This window comes from Gambusia affinis, linkage group LG07 (assembly GCF_019740435.1).
Source record: "Gambusia affinis linkage group LG07, SWU_Gaff_1.0, whole genome shotgun sequence".
Taxonomy (NCBI): Eukaryota; Metazoa; Chordata; class Actinopteri; order Cyprinodontiformes; family Poeciliidae; genus Gambusia; species Gambusia affinis.
Genome location: NC_057874.1, coordinates 3,547,577 through 3,567,579, shown reverse-complemented (window position 1 = coordinate 3,567,579; position 20,003 = coordinate 3,547,577). Strand labels below are relative to the sequence as shown.

The 20,003-nt window shown below is 41.4% G+C and overlaps 1 protein-coding gene across 1 annotated transcript; it reads right to left on the bottom strand.

The window, feature by feature from the left end:
- Positions 1-1,965: 1,965 nt before the first annotated feature.
- On the bottom strand, positions 1,966-17,796 carry atxn7l2a (ataxin 7-like 2a). Its single transcript, XM_044121465.1, has 10 exons — positions 17,579-17,796; positions 16,555-16,623; positions 13,898-14,234; positions 13,013-13,263; positions 11,285-11,367; positions 9,859-10,070; positions 8,657-8,837; positions 7,235-7,356; positions 5,281-6,226; positions 1,966-2,349 (listed from the first exon to the last, which is right to left on the bottom strand). Exons 1-10 carry the CDS (start codon positions 17,706-17,708, stop codon positions 2,332-2,334), a joined length of 2,349 nt encoding a protein of 782 aa, XP_043977400.1. The 5' UTR covers positions 17,709-17,796; the 3' UTR covers positions 1,966-2,331.
- Between the last annotated feature and the right edge of the window lie 2,207 nt (positions 17,797-20,003).

Sequence of the window (20,003 nt, the reverse complement as noted above, 5' to 3'; positions counted from 1 at the left end):
TCTATCCAGTAGGGGCGCCATCATGAAACTTGGGCCCCATAACAAAAAATTTAATTTGGCCCCCCTGCTGTTACAATTTCTAGAGTCTATTTGAACAATAAAAAGCAGCACAATTTTAAAGGCATACAACTGCCTTGCTTTCTCTTCATGACAGTTTGTTATGAGACAGATAATCTGTGAAAAGATGAATCTCCTCCACTTCCTCCCTGACCTTCTACTGACGGCTAAAGATTGTGATTGACAGGCTAAAACCCACCTCACGTCTCTGATTGGTTGTTTGTAGAGAGCACTGGGAGAACTTGCATCCACACACACACTAACTAGAGTGACCTTCCATGTTTAATTTACATAGTACAGCATATTACTGTAAGAATCATTCAAATATGAATAAGCATAATAGCTTATATCCTTCTCTTTCAGGTCGTAAGTTTTTCATATTTCCCAAAAGCCACTTGAATTTCAGATTGACAGACATTTTTCAGCGTGATCCTTTTAAACCAAAGCTTTACGTTTTATTCTCATTAAGCACCCTGCAGAAAAGTAAAAACTAAAATTCAAATGTTACTTAAATGAGTTTTGTTCAGTCTGACTAATTTAATCTCTGCTACACCTTTACAAACATTTAAGGTTCCAAATAATAAAAGTTTTAATGAGTAACTGCTCTTAATAAAATTCCTCATAAACATTGATTTATTGTAATGGCTCCCAATACAAGTTATGGGCTATTTAAATTTTTACTTCTTAAATTGCTTTATTTTAAAGTCTTTTTTTTTTAAGTTTTGCCATGTCCTGGATGACTGAGAACCAACAACTAAATAGAAATGAATATCTGGATAGTATTATAACTTAAATGTAACACTTAAGCACCAGGGTTTATATAGAAAAACATTCAGATTTTATTTTGTGGTTTTAAAGGCTCTACATTGAAGACCGTGAGAAATGAAAGCGTAACTTTTAGTTTTTTCTATTTGTTCTCGGCTCCCACACACAGAGCAGTCAGCCACTTGCTCAGCCCTTCCCTCCCTTTTCAAACTCTTCTAATTAACTAAAAGTTAAATACCGGTACCTAAATATGAATGAGATGTTTGTTACCTTTGACAAAAAAGCTCAAGTCTATGAAAGCAGCGTAACAGTTTTGGTAATGAGGCAGCTTATCAAGATTCAGCCAAAGTAAGAAAATAACGAACTGCAATCTGATCTTCGTTAAAGTGTTTCTTCTTATTGAGCAGTGAACGTAAATAAAAGGTGTTACATGTCTTTTGTTTTAAGTATTTACTTACTGTTGGGTTTATGTTTGTGCTGCAGAGCCACAGTTAACGACTCAATTCAGCAGCTCTAACGGAACCAGTGAATTTCAGCGCTGCTGTTGCTCCAGCTTCAAGTTGGACTGAACCATTGTTCTAACAATTGTAGGGGTTGATATTTAAATGCAAACGTTCTTTTCTTTTATTTATTTATTTTTTTGGGGGTGGGGGTGGCGGGGACTCTAGACATATCCAAGATTGGGGGGTCCTGGGTCAGGAGACTGCAGACCACCACCAGCTGTGGTTCTTTGTCCCATATGTTTGGTCTCCCGCCTCCATCTTTGAGTTCAATGCCTACAGAACATTACCTGCTGTGAGTTAGAGTGTCTCAGGAAAGGAAAAGTCCGTTTCCAACCGGACGTAAACATAGTATCCCTCCCCAGTCCATTAAAAACACAAAGTAAAGGTGAAAATGTAAAAAGCCGGCAGAATTCTGCAAATACTTCTGATCAAGTTTTTTCAGCATTTCCACTCTTTTTCAATTAAAGTCAGCCATTTTTTGACTATTTCAAATGTCAGGTTAGGTCGTGTTATACATCTGATATGCTTCACTTAATTTCAAAGATAAAATCCAAATACGCTCACGTCCATGGATGTTGACCAGTACCCTCTGATCAAATGCACAAAAGGTAAAATAACAATCACAGGGACAGAGACCAAGTGAAAATGACATTTTTAATAAATTTTTTTAATAAACCAACATATCCAATTTAGCAGCATAACCAGATGGTCTTGAGGTATTTCTAAATCCATACTCTATGGTTCATCCCGGCCTCCTCACCCATGTTCATCCATCCTCACGCAGCACACAGACAGGTCAATACGGCACAAACACAACCCGGCCCATTCACACTGGAGCGGTTGCTCGGCAGACAAAGGCGCACACACATACACACATACATGCATACATACATACATACATACATACGTACGTACACGTACACACACACACACACAGAGTCCTGTTGGCCCAGTCACAGATTGAGTGGAGCTGGCTCTCTCCTAGTGGCTTGTAAGGCAAGCACACTTAATGGTGCAGTTTTGGCTGTAAGACAGAAGAAAACAATTCAGAGTTAAGAGAGAATTCAAACACCTGACAGGTTGGAGCAGCAATCTTATCCAAACAGCCGTAGATTCTGTTTGGATTAGTAGTATTGTCTGTTTGGACACACAGACAATACTACTGACTTTGTGAAGAACCACCAACTTTTAGGATTCTCACTTCGACAACTGATTCTGACTTTACCTGATCAGAATCAGTTGAGATCATAACTTCTGATTTTAGGTGAGTCTGATTTTAGGTGAGTCTGATTTTAGAAAAATAAAACAAAACAAAAAAAAAAACTAAAAAAATCAGGCAAAAGAATTTTTTTTCAAATCAGTTACTTTCAATATAAAACTTCTGAAACTTTAAGAAAAACTGCAGCTGTGTGTGTGTGTGTGTGTTGATGTTTGTTTTTCATTCAGTGGGTCACAAATCCAGAAATAATGAAATGCAATTACTCAAGCAAAAATAAAAAGTTCAGTCTAGAAAAAATACTCCAAAGTTACTCAAGTAAATGTAACTAGTTACTACTCAACTCTGCTGACAGCCAATCAGAAAGGTGATCATGTCACAATCATTTTAATAGATGATTGAAAAACAGATTATATTTCATGATAAAAAAAAATCGAATTAAAAAATTACTATTACATTTTTTATTTTTACATTGTTTTTCCATCATCATCCCTTCAGCTTTTTATGGCACTGCAAGCGCCCTCTGCTGGCCCCTCAGAGAGTCGCACCAATGGACGGCGCTGCGTTGCTGCTCTGTATCCAGTAGAAACTGGATTTAAATAACACTTTGCTTTCCGTAGTAGAACATCCTATCTAGGAGTTTGGCTCAGACATGGCTTTAATAAAAAAAGAACAAAAACATCAATAATTGTCAAAGTTAGACTTTTGCAACAAAAATTGACTTTATGAAAAAGAAGGAAAATCCAGGTGATGAGTTTGAACAGGAGCATAAACCTGCTGGATGATGCAGATATCGTCATATTCTAATACGATACAAATCTCCACTATATCAGCCACCCTGAAGTCCGTTCCATTCACTCTGTGGTCCCGTTATGTCGAGTTGTTTCTGTACAGATGCGGTTTGGGCTTTAAGTTGTTGTACAATTAATAAATGCGCCATTAAATGTGAAGAAGAAGGTATCTCTCTAGAAAAGAGAGAAAAAGAACGCTTCCAAACCCAGAGCAGGACAGTGGATGTAGAACATTTGAGTAAATGGAAATAACTGGTTGCCATGTTGACCCGATGTTGTTGCAGCATATCGGTCAGAGACGGAGACTCATTTAAAAGTCTGTCCGTTCTGTAATGATAACGCCGAGCAGCTGTTTAGAGAGGAGAAAGCTGACTGAGCAGCAGCATGTTGGTTGCCAAGGGAGACAGCAGGATCATGAGGATGATGAGGTCTGAGAGAGAAGAAGACATCTTCTTATCTCTCAGAAGAGAGAAGAAGACATCTTGTCTTCTTCTCTCTCAGTGGGTCATTTAGGCCAAAGGCTACTGAATGGTTTCCATAGCTTAAACGATGGCTGTGAAGATCACAGAATGAGTCACAACATGGCCGACAGCTCTGCTAAAGGGTCATTCCCAAATTGTTAACATCAAGTCTTTTAATCTATGTAAATGAAGTTTTTTATTCTTTTATGTTCCTTTTATGAAACTTAATTTGCTTTGTTTATTAGACAGCGTCAATTCACAACAAATCTAAAGCCATCATACAGATAGATTCTAAATCAATTCCAAACATGATCCTGGTTATCAAGCAATGCAAGTTCAAGTTCAGGTTAGCATTCAAATTGGTTTTCTATGAGGGAACAGCAAGTTGGACTGCATCCATAACAAACACTTGTATTTAAACTGTTTGCTGGGTTTGCTGGTGCCATCTTTGAATCTTACTACAAGATTCCAAACACTAATTCATTTCACCCATCTGTTTGGGTAGGGTGTGCAACACGGGGATTCGGTTCTGTACAGAAAACTGCTGTGTGTCCATGACGGTTTTAACTGGAAGGAAAGTGCAGCTGAATCAGAACCACGAAACGAAGCTGGTTGTTTTTGCCTCGGTGCTGCTTCCTAACCGTTCTCATCTTTGCCACATGATGGTGAAACGTCCGAGTTGGACTTTATTTGCATTTCATGCTCGTGCTTCACACAATGCTGCCTTTATCACTGAGTTTCTTAAATTAAAAATAGGGGGAGGGGAGGAGGGATCGGCAGAAGGCCTTTGGATTAAACCAAAGAGTTTACAGAGATATTAAATCCCAGGTGTTAGGAGGTCACCAGTTGCCAAGACGACTGGGGTTTCCAGGGAGAGTTTTGGTTGTTTTGGGTTTCGGAAAACCTAATTTATGTTCACTGCAGGCATGACAGTAAAAACCAGCTGCTGGGAGTCACCTGACACCTAATCACCGGACAGAGGTGTGAAACATTGATGCAGCTGAGCTGTTACAATTTATTTTCCAGTATTCATCACACTCTTGGTAAAACAAGAGCTTATTTCCTTCTGTAGAGCACATAGCTTCCTGCTCAGAGTTTCCTTTTTCTTTCTCCCACCAGTTTGACTGTGTGGAAGCCTCAGTCCTCCACGCAGCTGTCACAGGTTTGATCACTGGCCTGTTGACCTTTACCCTCTCTCACAACCCACTTTTCTATCCATTCCCTATCAAATAAAGGCCACCAGACCAAAAAAAATAAAATAAATCCTTAATATAAAAATATATTTATATTTATTTTGTCACTTTGTCTCTTCTGACAAATTGACAAACTAAACATTTTAGAATTCTTCTTCATTTACTATGCTTCAGTGTTAAATATCAGATTGTCTCTGTTTTAGTTTCTTTAACGTTGACGGATCATCAATATTCCTCAGACACACCTGTAAACGCGCCCGGTGTTATTTTCCTGGTGAGGTTAGGTAAACCCACCTTCTGTGAGGCCAGCTTCTTGTCCATGTCTCCGTCCAGACTGCCACTCTTGCTGTCCTTCCAGGGGTAGAAAGTGGAGCGTGGCGAGGATGAGGAGCCAGAGCTGGAGGAGGACGAAGGCAGGCGCGGCACCGAGAGTCTGGATGAGGGGGGAAGTTCCTCCATGCTTCCCCCCTTCCGTTTCTTCAGTCCCTGATGTTCCAGAAAGTTTCTCCCCCCGCCGCCCTGGCCCAGCAGCCCCGAGTCCCCCACACCGGTCCGACTGTGGGAGTTAGTGGCAGGGGAGGGGTCTGGGGGGGAGGCATGGCTCAGAGGGGGGAGAGTCCGCTTGTAAGTCCACACCGCCTTGGCGGCGGGGGAGTGGGACTCAGAGGGGGGCGGCTGGGGGCGGGGCTTACTGCTGGGGGAGAGAGTACCATTGGTCTGTCCGTGAGGGTGTAGGGAGGAAGAGGGGGCCTTGGAGGAGGAAGAGGAGTAGGAGGATGGTGGGGGTCCCCTGTCCTGCAGGATGATGCAGTTCCTCTCAGGGCCGGAGTGCTCTCCTTCCTGCGACGGGGCCTTGCGTTTGCGGAATGCGGCGGCGGTGGCCGCCTCCTCTCGCAGCTTCAGCATCTGCTTGCTGGGTCGCCCCACTGGTTTCCTGGACCTGCCCGCCACCACCTGACGCCCCAGGCCAGGCTTCCCCAAGGACAGGGGGTGAGAACCAGAACCAGAACCGGCAAAACCAGCGCCAGAGTTCTCCGACTGCGGCGCGGTCAGAGGTCTGCCCGGCCCCCGGCTGGGGGAGGACGACGCGTTTTTGAGAGTCGAGCTGATGTGGCTGCCTGAGCGGACCTTAGAATGAAACGAAGAGGAGGAGGAGGTTGCTATGGAGACAGGAGAAGAAGAAGTGATGGACTTGGCTGAGGAGGTTGGTGACAGAAGGTCTGTGGCTTGAGGTATTTTCCTGGGGAAAAAAACAAAAAGCAGAAAAGGATCCATGAATAAATCCATGATGCATTCAGTAAAACAAATCTGAATAGAAAACATAGAAAATAGAAAACATTTACAGCCTGGATATCAGAACAGACATAAATCATTTAAGAAATTTAGACTATGGTCTAACTAGTTGGCAAAGAGGTGGCAGAAAACGCCGAGCTCCAACCTCCTCCACCTTCCTCCACCCTCCACTATTAGACACTATTAAACACAAAATCTTACCAAGTATTTATGATCTGGTTTCTGGTGCAAACATCTGATACTTGAAATAAGATAAAACTAACTTTCATCTAACTTTTCAGTAATTTATAGGATGTAGTTTTTAGTCAATAATTCCTTAATATTGAGGAAAAAGTACAAGTTCTGTTGGCAGATTGTTTCATTGGAAAATGTCTTGTTATAAATGAAATAATCTGCCATTACCATTTCAATAAGAAATGAAATAATAATGGAACTAGGACTGAGACAGAATGACAACCTGTCCAGGGTGACCCCCGCCTCTCGACCAGAACGTTAGCTGGAGATAAACACCAGCAACCCCCGACCCCGGTAGGAAAGAGGGTGTTAGAAAATGGATGGATGGATGGATGGATGGATGGATGGACCTAGTACTTTTTCATCAATATTAAGGAATGACTGACTTGAAACAAGCTCCTATAAATTGCTGACAAGTTATTTGAAAGTTAGTTCAAGTAACTTTTCCAAGTAAAATAAGATATTTGCTCTAGAAACAAGTTTTAAAAAGACAAAAATCTGAAAATATCTGAAATAAAGCCATAGAACCAACATATTCTATTAGTGACATTAATTTTAAATAGCACAACTATCTTTATTTTGGTGCTGGTTTTCACCAGGTAAGATCACAAAACTCCAACGTGTTATTTCAGGTGACGTGAACACAGATTTACAGACTGCAAGATGCATGCAGGACTCCCATGAAGGTGACAGGAGCTCAGAGGGAGCTGGGGACTCTTACTTCCATAGATGAGCGCTGATGTGCTGCTCCAGCATGCTGCTGAGGGCCGATCGCACGTGGTGAAGCCTTCTGTCAAACGTGTAGATCCCATGACCCAACGAGTGGCTGCCGAACGAGCACACCTGAAGAGACGGGATCACAAGACTCATTCGTGATCAAGATGAGCAACAACTGACCACAATGAGATTTTTGCAGAATCTCAACAAGAATTTATTCTTCTGAGAATCAAAATTCTTTAAAAACAAATTTGATCAATTCAGTAATTGATCAAATCCAATCATCGCCGTTCAGACGTTTCTTCATGGACCATTTAAATTCACGTTATCTCTGTTACACTGAGCCTGGTATGAGGAACCAAAACACTTCTGCTTTCATGTTATAATCGTCCCGTCATGGTTACGGGATGACTGCATTTCCTCTCTTTGTGAATAATTATTTGCTGCTTTCAGCAAAAGTCTGAACAGTGAGTATGTAATCAGGCTGGTGATCCAGACATTTCTCACTACCTATTGGATTCTGCCACCCAGGTGGGATTGTTCTTAAAAACACAATTAAAAACTTCCTGAAAGCCAAGTCAAACTGTTGTAATTTCCCTTTAAAGTCTGGTGGGTGGATGGGGTGGGGGGTGTCAAATCTTGCTATTATTTTTAGAAACAATGAACGCTTCTGCATTACTGTTCATGTGAATATTGTAATAATGAATCACTCCTCGGCATGAGATGTTGACATTATAGTTTTGCAAATATTGATTCTAAATGTGAATAGAAAATAGGAAGATTTGGCTGGAAAACTTTTCAAGACATAATTATCTCATATCAGTCGATATCGATAATTATTAGGGTTTTTTTTTTGCTTTAAATCTATGAAATACAGTCAAACTGGTGGCATGACCTTTCCTGTTTTATCCAATTTTCACTCCATGCTTTTGTTTTTTTATTTTTAAGAAGTTCTGAGACACGGTGGCAAAACCTGAAACTGCTGCTGCGCAAGTTACTTAACAGGTTGTTGCTAGGTAACCACAGTTGGGGAGAGAGGGTTCTTGAAACGGCTTGTTAACAAGCAAGTTGTTGCTGGTTGACCAAAGAGTGAGTGAGTGGATTAATGCCACCAACCCAAGCTGGCTGTGAGGTTGAGTGGACAAAGCCTTTCCTCTGCCTACGTCTCCCAGAATGCTGTGTGGTTTCAGATCAGAGTTCAAAGAATATGCTATATATTGAATACTCTATCAGATGTATCATCTATTGATACTGATCAAATGTCTAATTGCGATTCATATTGCTATTGATTTATTCTAACTAATCCTACAAGAGAAATGAACAATTCTGGTCTGGTCTTTGGGGTCGGGGTTCCTTCTCCCAGTGTATTTCTTTCTTCTTTTTTTTTTTAAATCAGAAGTGCGTGCTGAGTGGGGGGACGAGTTACCGCTGCAGGTGTGGGGTGTGTGGTAGACGAAGAGAAGTCTGACAGCTCTTCAGCTGCTTCGGCCTCGCTGTCGTCAGTGGAGATGTGTCCATGCAGCAGAGGGGACGGGGCCCGGAGCCCCGCCTCATCCTGCCACTGCTTCTCCTCCTCCGGGGCGCACTCCGACACGGCCATGGACCGACTGGAACGCAGAGTCACACTCGCTTTAAAAAACACACACACACACACTCTAGGGAAGCAGATAACCATTATTTTAGTTCTTCAAGAATCTAGTGTTTATTCTGATGATTAATCATAAATATATTGGCACATTGTGCTGATTTTCCATTTAACCCTTTTTTACGCAGTGTTAGAAATACATTAAAAGATGAAAGTCCTTAATTAAATAAGAAAATAAATATTTATAAGGAATGCAACAACAGCATTCCTTCAGTTCCTTGGTTATTTGTAGCAAAGAAGCATCTACAGCTAAAAATAAATAATCCAAAAGGTGCTAGATGTTTTTTTTTTCCTTTCCTTTACAAAATATGAACCAGGTGAAGCTCACAATGACACTTGAGGAGTTCAGGGTACAACAGATTTATAGATTAAGGTTTTTGTTTCATCTTAAATATAAAATGTCTGTATGTTTAGTACAGTTCTGGCTCAATTACTTCTCTGAGTGTGTCATTCTTTCAGCAAATGGCTCGTTTCCGTCTGTATACTCCAGTTAATTGATAACTAAGTTAGTGCATGGTTTCAATAATTGATTCATCACAATTAATCAGATTAATCGTTTCAGCCCTAATGAACACCAAACATCAGCTCACTTAAATCCTTTCTTATTTGCTCTTCAGCTATATTTAGTCTCTATTCGGTTATTTCTATCATTTAACAGCTTCGACGGGCGGTAGTGGGTTTTCCAAACCCGTTTTATGAACCAGTGTGACGATCAAGAGGTTCTGGAATCCACTCCTCCTCCTCCTCCAACAACAACAACAACAACCACAACAACATGGTTGTTGCCCCCAACAGCGGAAGCTAGAAAGCTTTTCCTTTTGAAAAGTTATTGTGTTGTCCGAAAGGCACCAAACTTCCTAAAGATGAACTAGAAATGTCAAAAAGTTCCGCTACATTCTGGAAACGTCAACAACGGTTCGTTGGTGCGTGTTACGCTGAGGTGAAATAAGCCGATTGAATCCACATGCTCTGTGTGTCCCGACCTGAACGCAGGGAGGCTGGCCAGAGGTCTCCTGCAGTGGGGGACACCGGCCTGTTCCCTGGGGGCCTCCGGACTGGGTGACCCTCCAGTAGAGAAGCCTCCATCCAGGGCGTGGGCTCCCTTCTCTCGGACTTTCATCTTAAGTTCTGCCACTAGCTGGTCAAAGTTCTTGCTGCGACCCACCACCTTCCTGCGCTGGTGGATGGAGTGGATCTAAAGGATGAGGACACAGGAGGTGGCTTAGAACAGAAAATAAAAGGAGCGTTCGCTAATTTGTGATGGGGCCCCAAATGTTGCGCAACTAGTAACAGTTTGTAGATGGTGAGACAAAATGCTGATTTAATTTGATTATCAGATGTTTATTTCTTTAGAAAATGGATGAGAGCCACACAGTATCATTTTATAGCACAATCAAGTAACTGTTACCTTGAGTTGGTTTAAAAACGCTATTTGTATCAAATATGACATAAAAGAAATTCAATTTCGGAATTTACCGCCTTAAAATTGGGCTTCTGTCTCTTTAAGAAACTCCTGCTCTTTGTGAAACTCCGCCTTCAGGAAGTCATCAGAACAGGGCTCCTCTGTTAACCCTTTAATAACATTTTTACCAGCTTTGCACTAAGAAGTAGCTTCTATAATGAGCTCAGCAGATGTGCACTTCCACCAGGTGTTTGCCAATTGCTGGTGGCTAGTCTGAAGGAGCCGAGTGGGAGAAAGCTGCTCTGTGAGGCGGAAGCTCAAAAGCTTGGAAACTGCAGCTCTGAGGACGAGATTCGTCTCGAAGGCGGTTCTAGGTTCCACCCAGGAACCTAGAACCTTTTCGCACATCTGAATGGTTGCCACGGGGATTAAAGGATTTTTCTCAAACATGCGTGAAAGAATTGAGGCAACTCTCCAGGCATGTTTATGATGAGGGGATAACATGATAAAAATGAATTTTTTTGGTTTTATGTTGTTTTGAAGCACTTCTCAATGTGAAGTTAAAATGTCAACATGATGCTAAGAGTTAACAGAAGCAAACTTGTTATTGGACAGGTGTTTATTTTGTCATTTTCTGTTAACCAGGAAATGATAATCAGACAGTCATCCTGTCTGGACCTGACCTCTGACCTTTACATGCTACTTCAGATAAAAAAAATTTTTTTTTAAAACAGTCATAATAACAGGAGTCTTCCTGTCCAGATCAAACCTTTTTTTCTAACCTTATGTCACTTTACAACTTTTAGCTCAAACACATTCTAAAGGGATTTCAAGTGGAAGATCAACACAGACGGTAGTGAAGAACAGTGAAGTAGAAAGATACATTCAAGTCTGAACATCCTTGAGTCAGAGCTTTGTAGAACCAGCTTTCACTGCAGTTACTGAAAGGTTTGTCTTCTCTTCTTTGCATGTTAGCACCAGGCTAGCCCAGTTTGTGTGTTACTCACGTTGCATGTCAGGAGTCGAGTGCAGACCTTCTTCCTGTCAGGGTCGAGGACGCCGCAGTGCTTGTCCAGATCGCACTCTCTTTCTGAGGACACACAGAGCATTTCAGTAAAAGATCAGACAGGTCTGAAAGAATGGAGGCCCAGATATAGATGCATAGAGGTAACGTTTGAGATAAAAAGTTAATGTTTGGGAAGAAAAAAAATCCAGTGAAATACTGAGTTACAGACAAAAAGCATCACTATGCCATCCAAGCCTTCAAATGCATGTTAAATACTCAAATTAGTTGTTTCAAGACATGTAGAGAAGGGCAATGATTAGATGGAAGTTTAATAAAAAAAAAAAATAAAAAAAAACATGCAACGTTTTAGAAGTGAAAATTAATATAAAACAATGTGGCAACAATGCCATGTACATTAGTTTATAAAGAGAAAATACAATAGTAGAGAAAACCAAAAAGCAGTAAGTATAGGAAAGTTCAAGTCATCTCTTCTGTCCATCGCAACAATCATATCCCCTACTCCAGGGTTTCCCAACCCTGGTCCTCAAGGCACACTGTCCTCCATGTTTTACAGGTTTCCCTGCTTTAATGTGCCTGATTCAACTGAATGCACTTCAATAAACGCCTGTTAATCAGCCATCAATTGAAATCAGCTGGATTGAAGCAAGGAAATACCTAAAACATGTAGGACAGTTTTCCTTGAGGACCAGGGTTGGGAAACACTGCCCTACTCCAACAAGGCAGTATGGCCAGAGGGAAATATAAAGAGGAGCGGCAAAAGCAAATGAGGTGGATTATCAGAGCTGATAACTTCTGTTTGAGTCATCCAGAACATGTTGCTGTGGAATATCATCTGCTGACATGAAACTGAGTTGTTAGCTTGTCATGACGGGCATGATGCCGTCATACAGCAACAGTGTTTTCAGTCAGAGGCCTTTTCAGATTCACTGCAAGACTGAATGCTAGTGGAGATCCTTCCAGCCCACAGCATCAGGCATCTGCCACAACTCTTTGAAGACACTTGGATGAACTGAGTTACGACAACTTTTAATTCACCTCTGGGAAATAAAATATCTTTGAGTTGAATTGAAGTCACATCAAAATAAAGCCACAACACTGAGACCAGGAGTTGCGTTACAACACATAACTTCTCCACAGAAGCTGCAGTCAGTGCTAATCGCTGTTAGTTGTGTTTTCTTTTTATTAGCTTCCTTCGTCATATAATCCATTTACGTCTCCACTCATTATTGCTTCCAGAAACAGAGAGCACCTGTGTGACGTCTACGTTCTTCTTCTGCGCATGCTGGTCGCTTTGGGTTTCCGTTCACACAGAAGTCTGACAGAAGTGTGAATGACCACGCAAAAATTAATAAATAAATATTGGATTTCGGCAAAAAACAAACAGAACTGAGCATCGAGACCCTGTGTGTGTGAACGTAGCCCAAGTCATTCATTATTATTACCAGTGTAACACAGAAGTAAGACAAAGGATGTCTTACTTTGTTTCCATGCCAACATGATCCTACTTTCACCAGTTCTGTCGTTTTGGACTCTTTTGTCCAAAATTGCAATGAAACTCCAAATATAATCACTATGACAACAGATCAAACAAATTTCATATGTCAGAACATACAGTCACATTCCATAAATGTATTAATATCAATATGACTAATATCTGGATCTAAGCTGACCAGACAGGCCTGTGCCTGAACGCTCAATGTCGACTTACTGGAGGCCACTTTGTTGTATGGCCTGGGGACCCGGTGGCCCATCATGGCAGACAGCTGGGGTGAGTCCTTCCTCTGTGGGGGTGGCTTCTCGCTGGATGCTGGCCGGCCAGCGGGTGGGGCCCCGTGCGGCCAGGGAGGGTCTCGAAGGGACGGAGGTGGAGACAAGACCGGAGGCTCCAGGGGCGGCGGCTGCTTGAACACGGCTGCCTCTTTGTGGTTGCTGTGGAAGGACTTCTCCAGGGGCGAAAGCCTGGGGGGCAGGAGGAGAGATGGCCTCAGCATCGGGGCAACTCACCAAGTGAAACAACAACAACAACAACAAAAAAAGTATAATACGTCTGTTCAATCTCTTATCATAAGGATTTTGTCACACTAGATTCCAAATTATGACTGTGATGGTCAAATCCATGGACACAATCATATGTCAGTAACTCTTTTTATGCACAATTTATTTTTTCATACAAACCCAACACTTTAGTTTCAATAAAAACATTTATTTATTTAAGGCTCACCTCACAGTAACCAAACCTACCTAATGGTGTAAATAAAGGTGACTGATTGATTGATTGACTTTCATCACAATCAGAATAACAACACAAAGTATCATGATGAAACATCAAGTCCTCTAGTCCAGGTTTCCCCCTGTATACTGTCAGCCTGGCGGGCCACCAGACTTTACCTGCCCCTCCACCAGGCTAAGCATTATTTGGTTATTTATAGATGACTCATTAAACTTGGCCTCACACGTTATTGCTTCCAAATTATGATGCCCTCTCATGCACATCTGAATTTTTGTAACTTTTAACATCTTGTAATACAGAACCGTGGTGGTAGGGCCGCTGGTGGACTGCCCTACCACCGGGCTTAACCCTCGGGTCTCTTACCGTACTCCGTCCTTGGCGTTCTTCGGGTATCTGTACTGAGGCGGGGTGGAGGGGGAAGAGGGCGCGGGCCGTGGCTGCCCCACGCTCGGCCCTCGAGCCTCCCACGACGACGCAGAGGGGGGGTTGACCCCGTGTGAGGGAGAGTGGCCGTGGTAGGGTCTCTGGTGCTGGAGGGCCGGCGTGGGAGAGCGCAGCTTGCCGTAGAGCTTGGCCAGGGGCCCGTGTCTCCGCTCGCAGTGCTTCTCAAAGGCCTGAGGCTTCACCACCTGGCCACAGTGGCTGCAAACCACCAGGTAGAAGTCATCGTGGCCCGGGTACAGGCCAAAGATGGACATGTCTGGCATTCAGAGAGAACGAGAAGAGAACGGCGTGCTTTATGCACTCAAGCATGATTTGTTGAAATAGCCCTCAACTAATTTACTAGTCTATTAATCACTAACTGGAGTATACAGGTCACACACTCAGACCTGTGATTAAGTCAAAACTGTACAAAAATATATATACAATTTGCATTTTGGACAAGAAAAAAAAACAAAAAAACATTTAAAAAAAAATTGTAAATCTGTTCTACCCAGAATTCCTCAAGTGGAAGTTTTTGCTTTACCTGATTCAATTTCTGCAAATAAAATAAATAAATCTCCCATTAAGCACCATTTGCTGCCTTGAGCTGCTAATCCAAAATATGATCAGCAGAAAGAGCCGAGCTTCTCTGAGGTTAGAATGACTTCTTTTTTTATCTGCAGATGCTTCCTTTGCTACAAATGATCAAGTGTTCACTAAAGGAACGCTGTTGGTGCATTTTAGTCAATTAAATATTTATTTTCCAATGTAAAAAAGGAATTTCAGCATTTGTCTATTGGCATTTTTTTTATGCATTTCTAACATTGTGTAAAAAAAAAAAAAAAAAAAAAGTTTAAGTGATTCAATACAAAAATGTGCACAATCCAAAAAATGTTTATCCTATAAATCGGTTAATCGTCAGAAAAATGGATAGATTAATTTAAACTGCTTCACATTGTAATCATCGGGATCTACTTCAAATCAGAAGTCATCTGAATTTCTCCATAAAAACTACATATGTTTTTATGTAGAAACTGAATTGGTCTGTTTTGCAAAGTGTCTTAAGTTGTGAAATATTATCGCACAAATAGACTCAACTGAAGTGTGTGAAAGAGGCTTCAATAGGCCAGTTAGAGGTAGCGAGTGTGTCCCGTAGATGTTGTCCTCACAGTGTGTTCTGCAGTTCCCTTCTTCCACTTCCTGTCTGCGTAGCGGCCTAATTAAACAGTTTATGACGTTGAGACTAAAATTACGAACAGATTTATTTCCAAAGACATCAAGTCTCACTTTCTGCTAATATTTGGCTACTGCCATGAGAAAGAGTTATAGCAGCACTTAGCCCTGACTAGAAGTCTGAAACACAGCATGTGGTTCATCTCTTTCACCAGGAGCAATATCTATATTATCACCAAAAAATAAAAAAAAGAAATCAAACTTAGCAGTTATTTAGAAAGTCAACATTACCAAAAAGTCATTTAATAAAGTCTACAACACAAGGTGTAAATTCAGTGATTCATAATTTCATATCTTGCAGCGTACAAGCGCTTAAACACCACCACCTCTCTAAACAGCTTATTAAGATATTTCCTCCATCAATTCAACTAAGTCAGCTCAGCCCACCGGAAACAAAATGGCGGCCACCCACGAATCAATACTGAAACTCTCGTCTATAAAGGAAGTAGCAACAGGTAGTGGACCACAGAGGACAGAGCCGACAAGTCACAGGCGACTCAGTTTGATTGTTTTTGTACCTGAATCTAAAAAAAAAAAAAATAAAATCTGTTTCACAGAAATACTTTTGGCATAAAAACTGAGATCAGGTGTAGGACTACAACAAAGTTACTTTTACATTTGAGACAGAGGCAGCGTAGCAGAGAGGATTCTCTTTTAGTGTGTGTGTTTGTTTAAATTAGTATTTATTAAAATCAGATTTTAAAGTTGATTCTTAATATAATTAATAAAACTTACCTCTTCGCATTACTGATGCTAATTTCTGTTTCTCTGTTAGTCGAGTCCAATTTTGCCGTTTTGACCAATTCTGATTCTGTCCCCCCCTCCTCCCCACAAAGTGGCTAAAAAAACAAAGTAGGACATAGTGCATCAAACTTTATGCTGTTGATTTGTGCGTTTATCGACAGAAAACGGAGTTGTTAGTTGATGAATGTCAAGAAAAACATAAAATCTGATTCTTCTTTTTTAGTATTTGAGCTTCTGATCTCCAATCAGAGCTGATCAAAAGAAAACAGAGGATTCTAATATCTGGCAGATTAAACGGTGCACATGCAGCACATCCAGCTGGGATCACGGAAGCGACGATATCTGACTCAAGGCGGAAGCAATGCAACCCTCCTGCAGGATGCTCAAATCCACTCAGGACTGCTAATACAAGCAAAGTTGTTGTGCAGCATCCTCAGTAAGGCATACACCTGGACCACATTCTGTTGATTTCTCACCTCACACATATGCTGTGCATCTGCCATCCTGTCAGATTAGATTTCCCGACTGGATATATAATCTGAAGGGGTTCGAGTCACTTTCTCAGACACTGCTGAAGGTTTTTTTTAAAGTCACATGCAAACATGACTAAAATGACTTACCCTCTTTACTGAGTGACATAGCTTCTGCAGCCTTCTTCCCATTTTTGCTGCAGTCGTCCACATCAGGCCCTGAAAACGTTAGAACATGCATGTTCAGCTTTAGAGAGATGCCTCTGTTCTCATTCATTCATGCTTTCACACATCCTTATGGAGTGTTACATAAATGATGGGATTGTAGGTCAGCAGCTTCTCCCCTTTGGCTGATACAGTTCTGTGTGTGTGTGTGAGGGGGGGACAGGGGGGGGTGTTCTGTGTGTTTTGTTTGTTTTATTGCAACAGCTGGGACTTTATCACACAGCCACCTCATCAGCAGAGGTGGCTGTGTGAGTGGCTACAACACTCTGAGTTAGCGCACATACTTCAAACTGACAAAGACAGGAGGGTTTTTTATGCATCAGTGACAGGTGAGGTCTCCTGTCAAACACACTGTCACACGCGGGCATTGCTGAAGCCGCAAAGCTGGAAATATTAGCACAAGTCAATGAGAACACTAAGTAACGCTTGCTAATATCAGAGATTGGGCCAGTATTTCCATGGTGGCAGCAGCATCAGACTCCTCCTCCGTCACCGGTGTCTGCTCTGATCCTCCGGCTAGCGTTAGCATCTCAGGCTAACCGCCTCACAGCGGCGGACCGGGCTAGCTTAGCTTCCCAGGGTGAGAAGTTGCTCGCCCAGCCAGTCGGACTAGCCTCCTTCCGCTGTGCTGCCACTGCTGCCTGACTGCTAACCCTGAACCGAACCGTGTCCCTAAAGCACTGGCAGCTTCCTTCATGGCCGCAGCAGTAGCACACACATCACAGCCCCCATGACTTCATTTTTAATATGGGGTTATCTTCTTGTAAGACTATACATGTAGAAGGAGGCAGAGGGGAGCAACATGTTATCCATCCAGCACTAGGACCCGGCAGGGTCTTTGTTTGGGTAACATGGTTAGTTCTACCATCCGTTTTGAAGAAAAATAGTCGCGGAGGAATGGCTGATCGGCTCCGCAGCTGCTAATGTTTGTGTCAGGATGGTTCCTTACCATCTGCCGCTATCACACTAGCCCAGTCGGCCCAGGCAGTCCAGCTTTGACCAACGAATTCATCGAGGCTAGGTACCCGCCGATCCAGAGCAGCCATTACTTTTACTGCGCGTTCACGCACCGCCATCATCGCTGCGCGGGCAAGCGGCTTACGTCATATCTCGCGTTCTCGACAGGACAGGAACTTCCTGCGTGCGCGCTCTGAAGCGGTGAGAAGCGACGTTAATGTTTAGGGTGTTTTTTGTTTTTTTTCTTCTAACCTTTCTGATGAGCAGAACTGGTCACAGATGAACTGGGTTTTATCATTCGGAAAGTATCGATAAATTTTGACATTAATGTGTTCACGCATTCCTAAAATTGTGAACAATAATAAACAATTTTTTTAATTTACCAGTTTACCATAAACTATCCAAGTTCCCGTGATTCTGGGTTTATAAAGACATTTAGATTTAAAATGACCAAAAATCATAATTAAACCATTTCCAATATATGTATGTAAATGCGTTTGATCCAGCTCCTTCCAGTTCTCTAAAAACACTCCTTCCTTCAAGATTTGTCATTTCAAGAATGATTTTCTGTATTGCACTAGGCATGAGTAGCTCAAAGACTGACATGATATCTGTGATATGTTACTGCCATCCTAGTAGGCCCTGGTAGGTGCTTTCTTTATTATATTTTCTACAGAAAAATAATAAAGAAAGCTGCTCATTTCCTGACCTCTGACAGTGACTGGTATATCACATGCACCTTCAGTGTGTAATGTGTTTAGGACTCCCTTGCCAGAGAGTATTTATTGGAATTGCACATTTTTTTTTACACTTTTTACCTTTCAACTTGACTGCCGGGTCAAATTGACCCGAACAGTATCTATGTAAAAAGTAGATGCAGGGCGTGGTGCAAATGTGTAAAATGAATACATTTTCAATTTATATGTAGAGTGCACCTATTAAAATAGAAAACGTTTCATGCAGAAAAAATGCTTCCAACTATTTAAAAAAAAAAGTTAAACTTTAAATCCCGCGACATAACAGGAGGGTTAAATTCAACTGAGTCAGTTGGTGAAAAATGTTAAATATTTGAAGAAGAAAAATGCAGGGAACAGGGAGTTTGTGTTTTTTTTAAATTGTGATAAGTCTCCAGCTCCCCCTCACATGACATGTAGGCACACCTTCCTGTTTTTTTTGTCCATGTAGGTTCTTAAGCCATAGAGCCAGTTAAAGCAGCGCATCAACTTGGTAGTGCAGTTTGTGATGAGAGGAGCAAGTGGGAATGTTATCAGTAAGCTCCTAATCGACTAACTGTTCTGTGAATATCAATGTTGAGCTTGACCACAATGTTCTCCTGCAGAGGCTTGATGATGACATTGATTAAAAGAAGCCACATTAATCTAGTAACACCTGGGAAGTTGATCCACAGTGCAGCTCAGTTGTTTACTATCTCACCATTTAATTAATTAATTTATTTTTTCTATTGGAGCACTTTGAACTCAGACTGTAGGTGGGTTTGTGATTCCTAAGAGCCTGCAGTCATATGTGTGTAATTATTACGTGTTTCACTTTGTGATAAAGTTCCTCAAATGAATTGACTTCTCAATAACATTACTGTTTTCTGAACAGATCAGTGTGTAAGAGTTTATTTTTCAAATTCCAGTATCAGGTTAAGGCAAGTCTACTAGTATAGCTTCTGGGAAATTCCAAACAAATAAACATGCTCCAGTCATTTTTAATAATAATAAAAAAGGTAATATATGTTAATTTTGTTGTAAAATAGCCTCGCTGTTGATAAAATCGAATTAAGGGAGGGCAGGAAATGTGGGAAACAGTTCAGACTGTGGCAACTGGAGTTTTTAAGTTGCCTCTAAACACACCTGGTTAAAATAACTGCCTGTAACCGGAGAAGCCCGACTAAGTTTAGAGCACATTTGTTGTGGTGTAGAAACTATACTCTGGGTAACAGTGCTGCACTGATATATGCGAGTCCAAGAAAGGTTCACACATAGAACCTAACCCGAACATCCTACTTTGATTGCATTTTATCACAGGTAAAGAGGGCAATTTAATTGGAATTTAACAATAAAAATATACCTTGTTTTACTAAGCAAAGATTTCCTTCTTTATGATTCAAATTAAAAGGTACTTTATTTACCCCAAAAGGGAAATTAAATTCATATCATCCAAGTATCTTCAAAGAGTCGTAGCACATAGTGATGCTGTAGCGGTCAATCTTACAAGGAGTCCAAAGCCTCTGACAGTTGTTATACATGACTGCCATGGCAACCGTTCCATATACAGAGACAGAGATTCATGGTATGACATCACCATTAGTTGTTGGAAAGCATTGCTAAGAGAGGAAGAGTAGCAGTACTTCACAATCAAGTAAAGGTAAAAAGTACAGCGTAGTAAACATACTCCTAAAAGTACTTCTT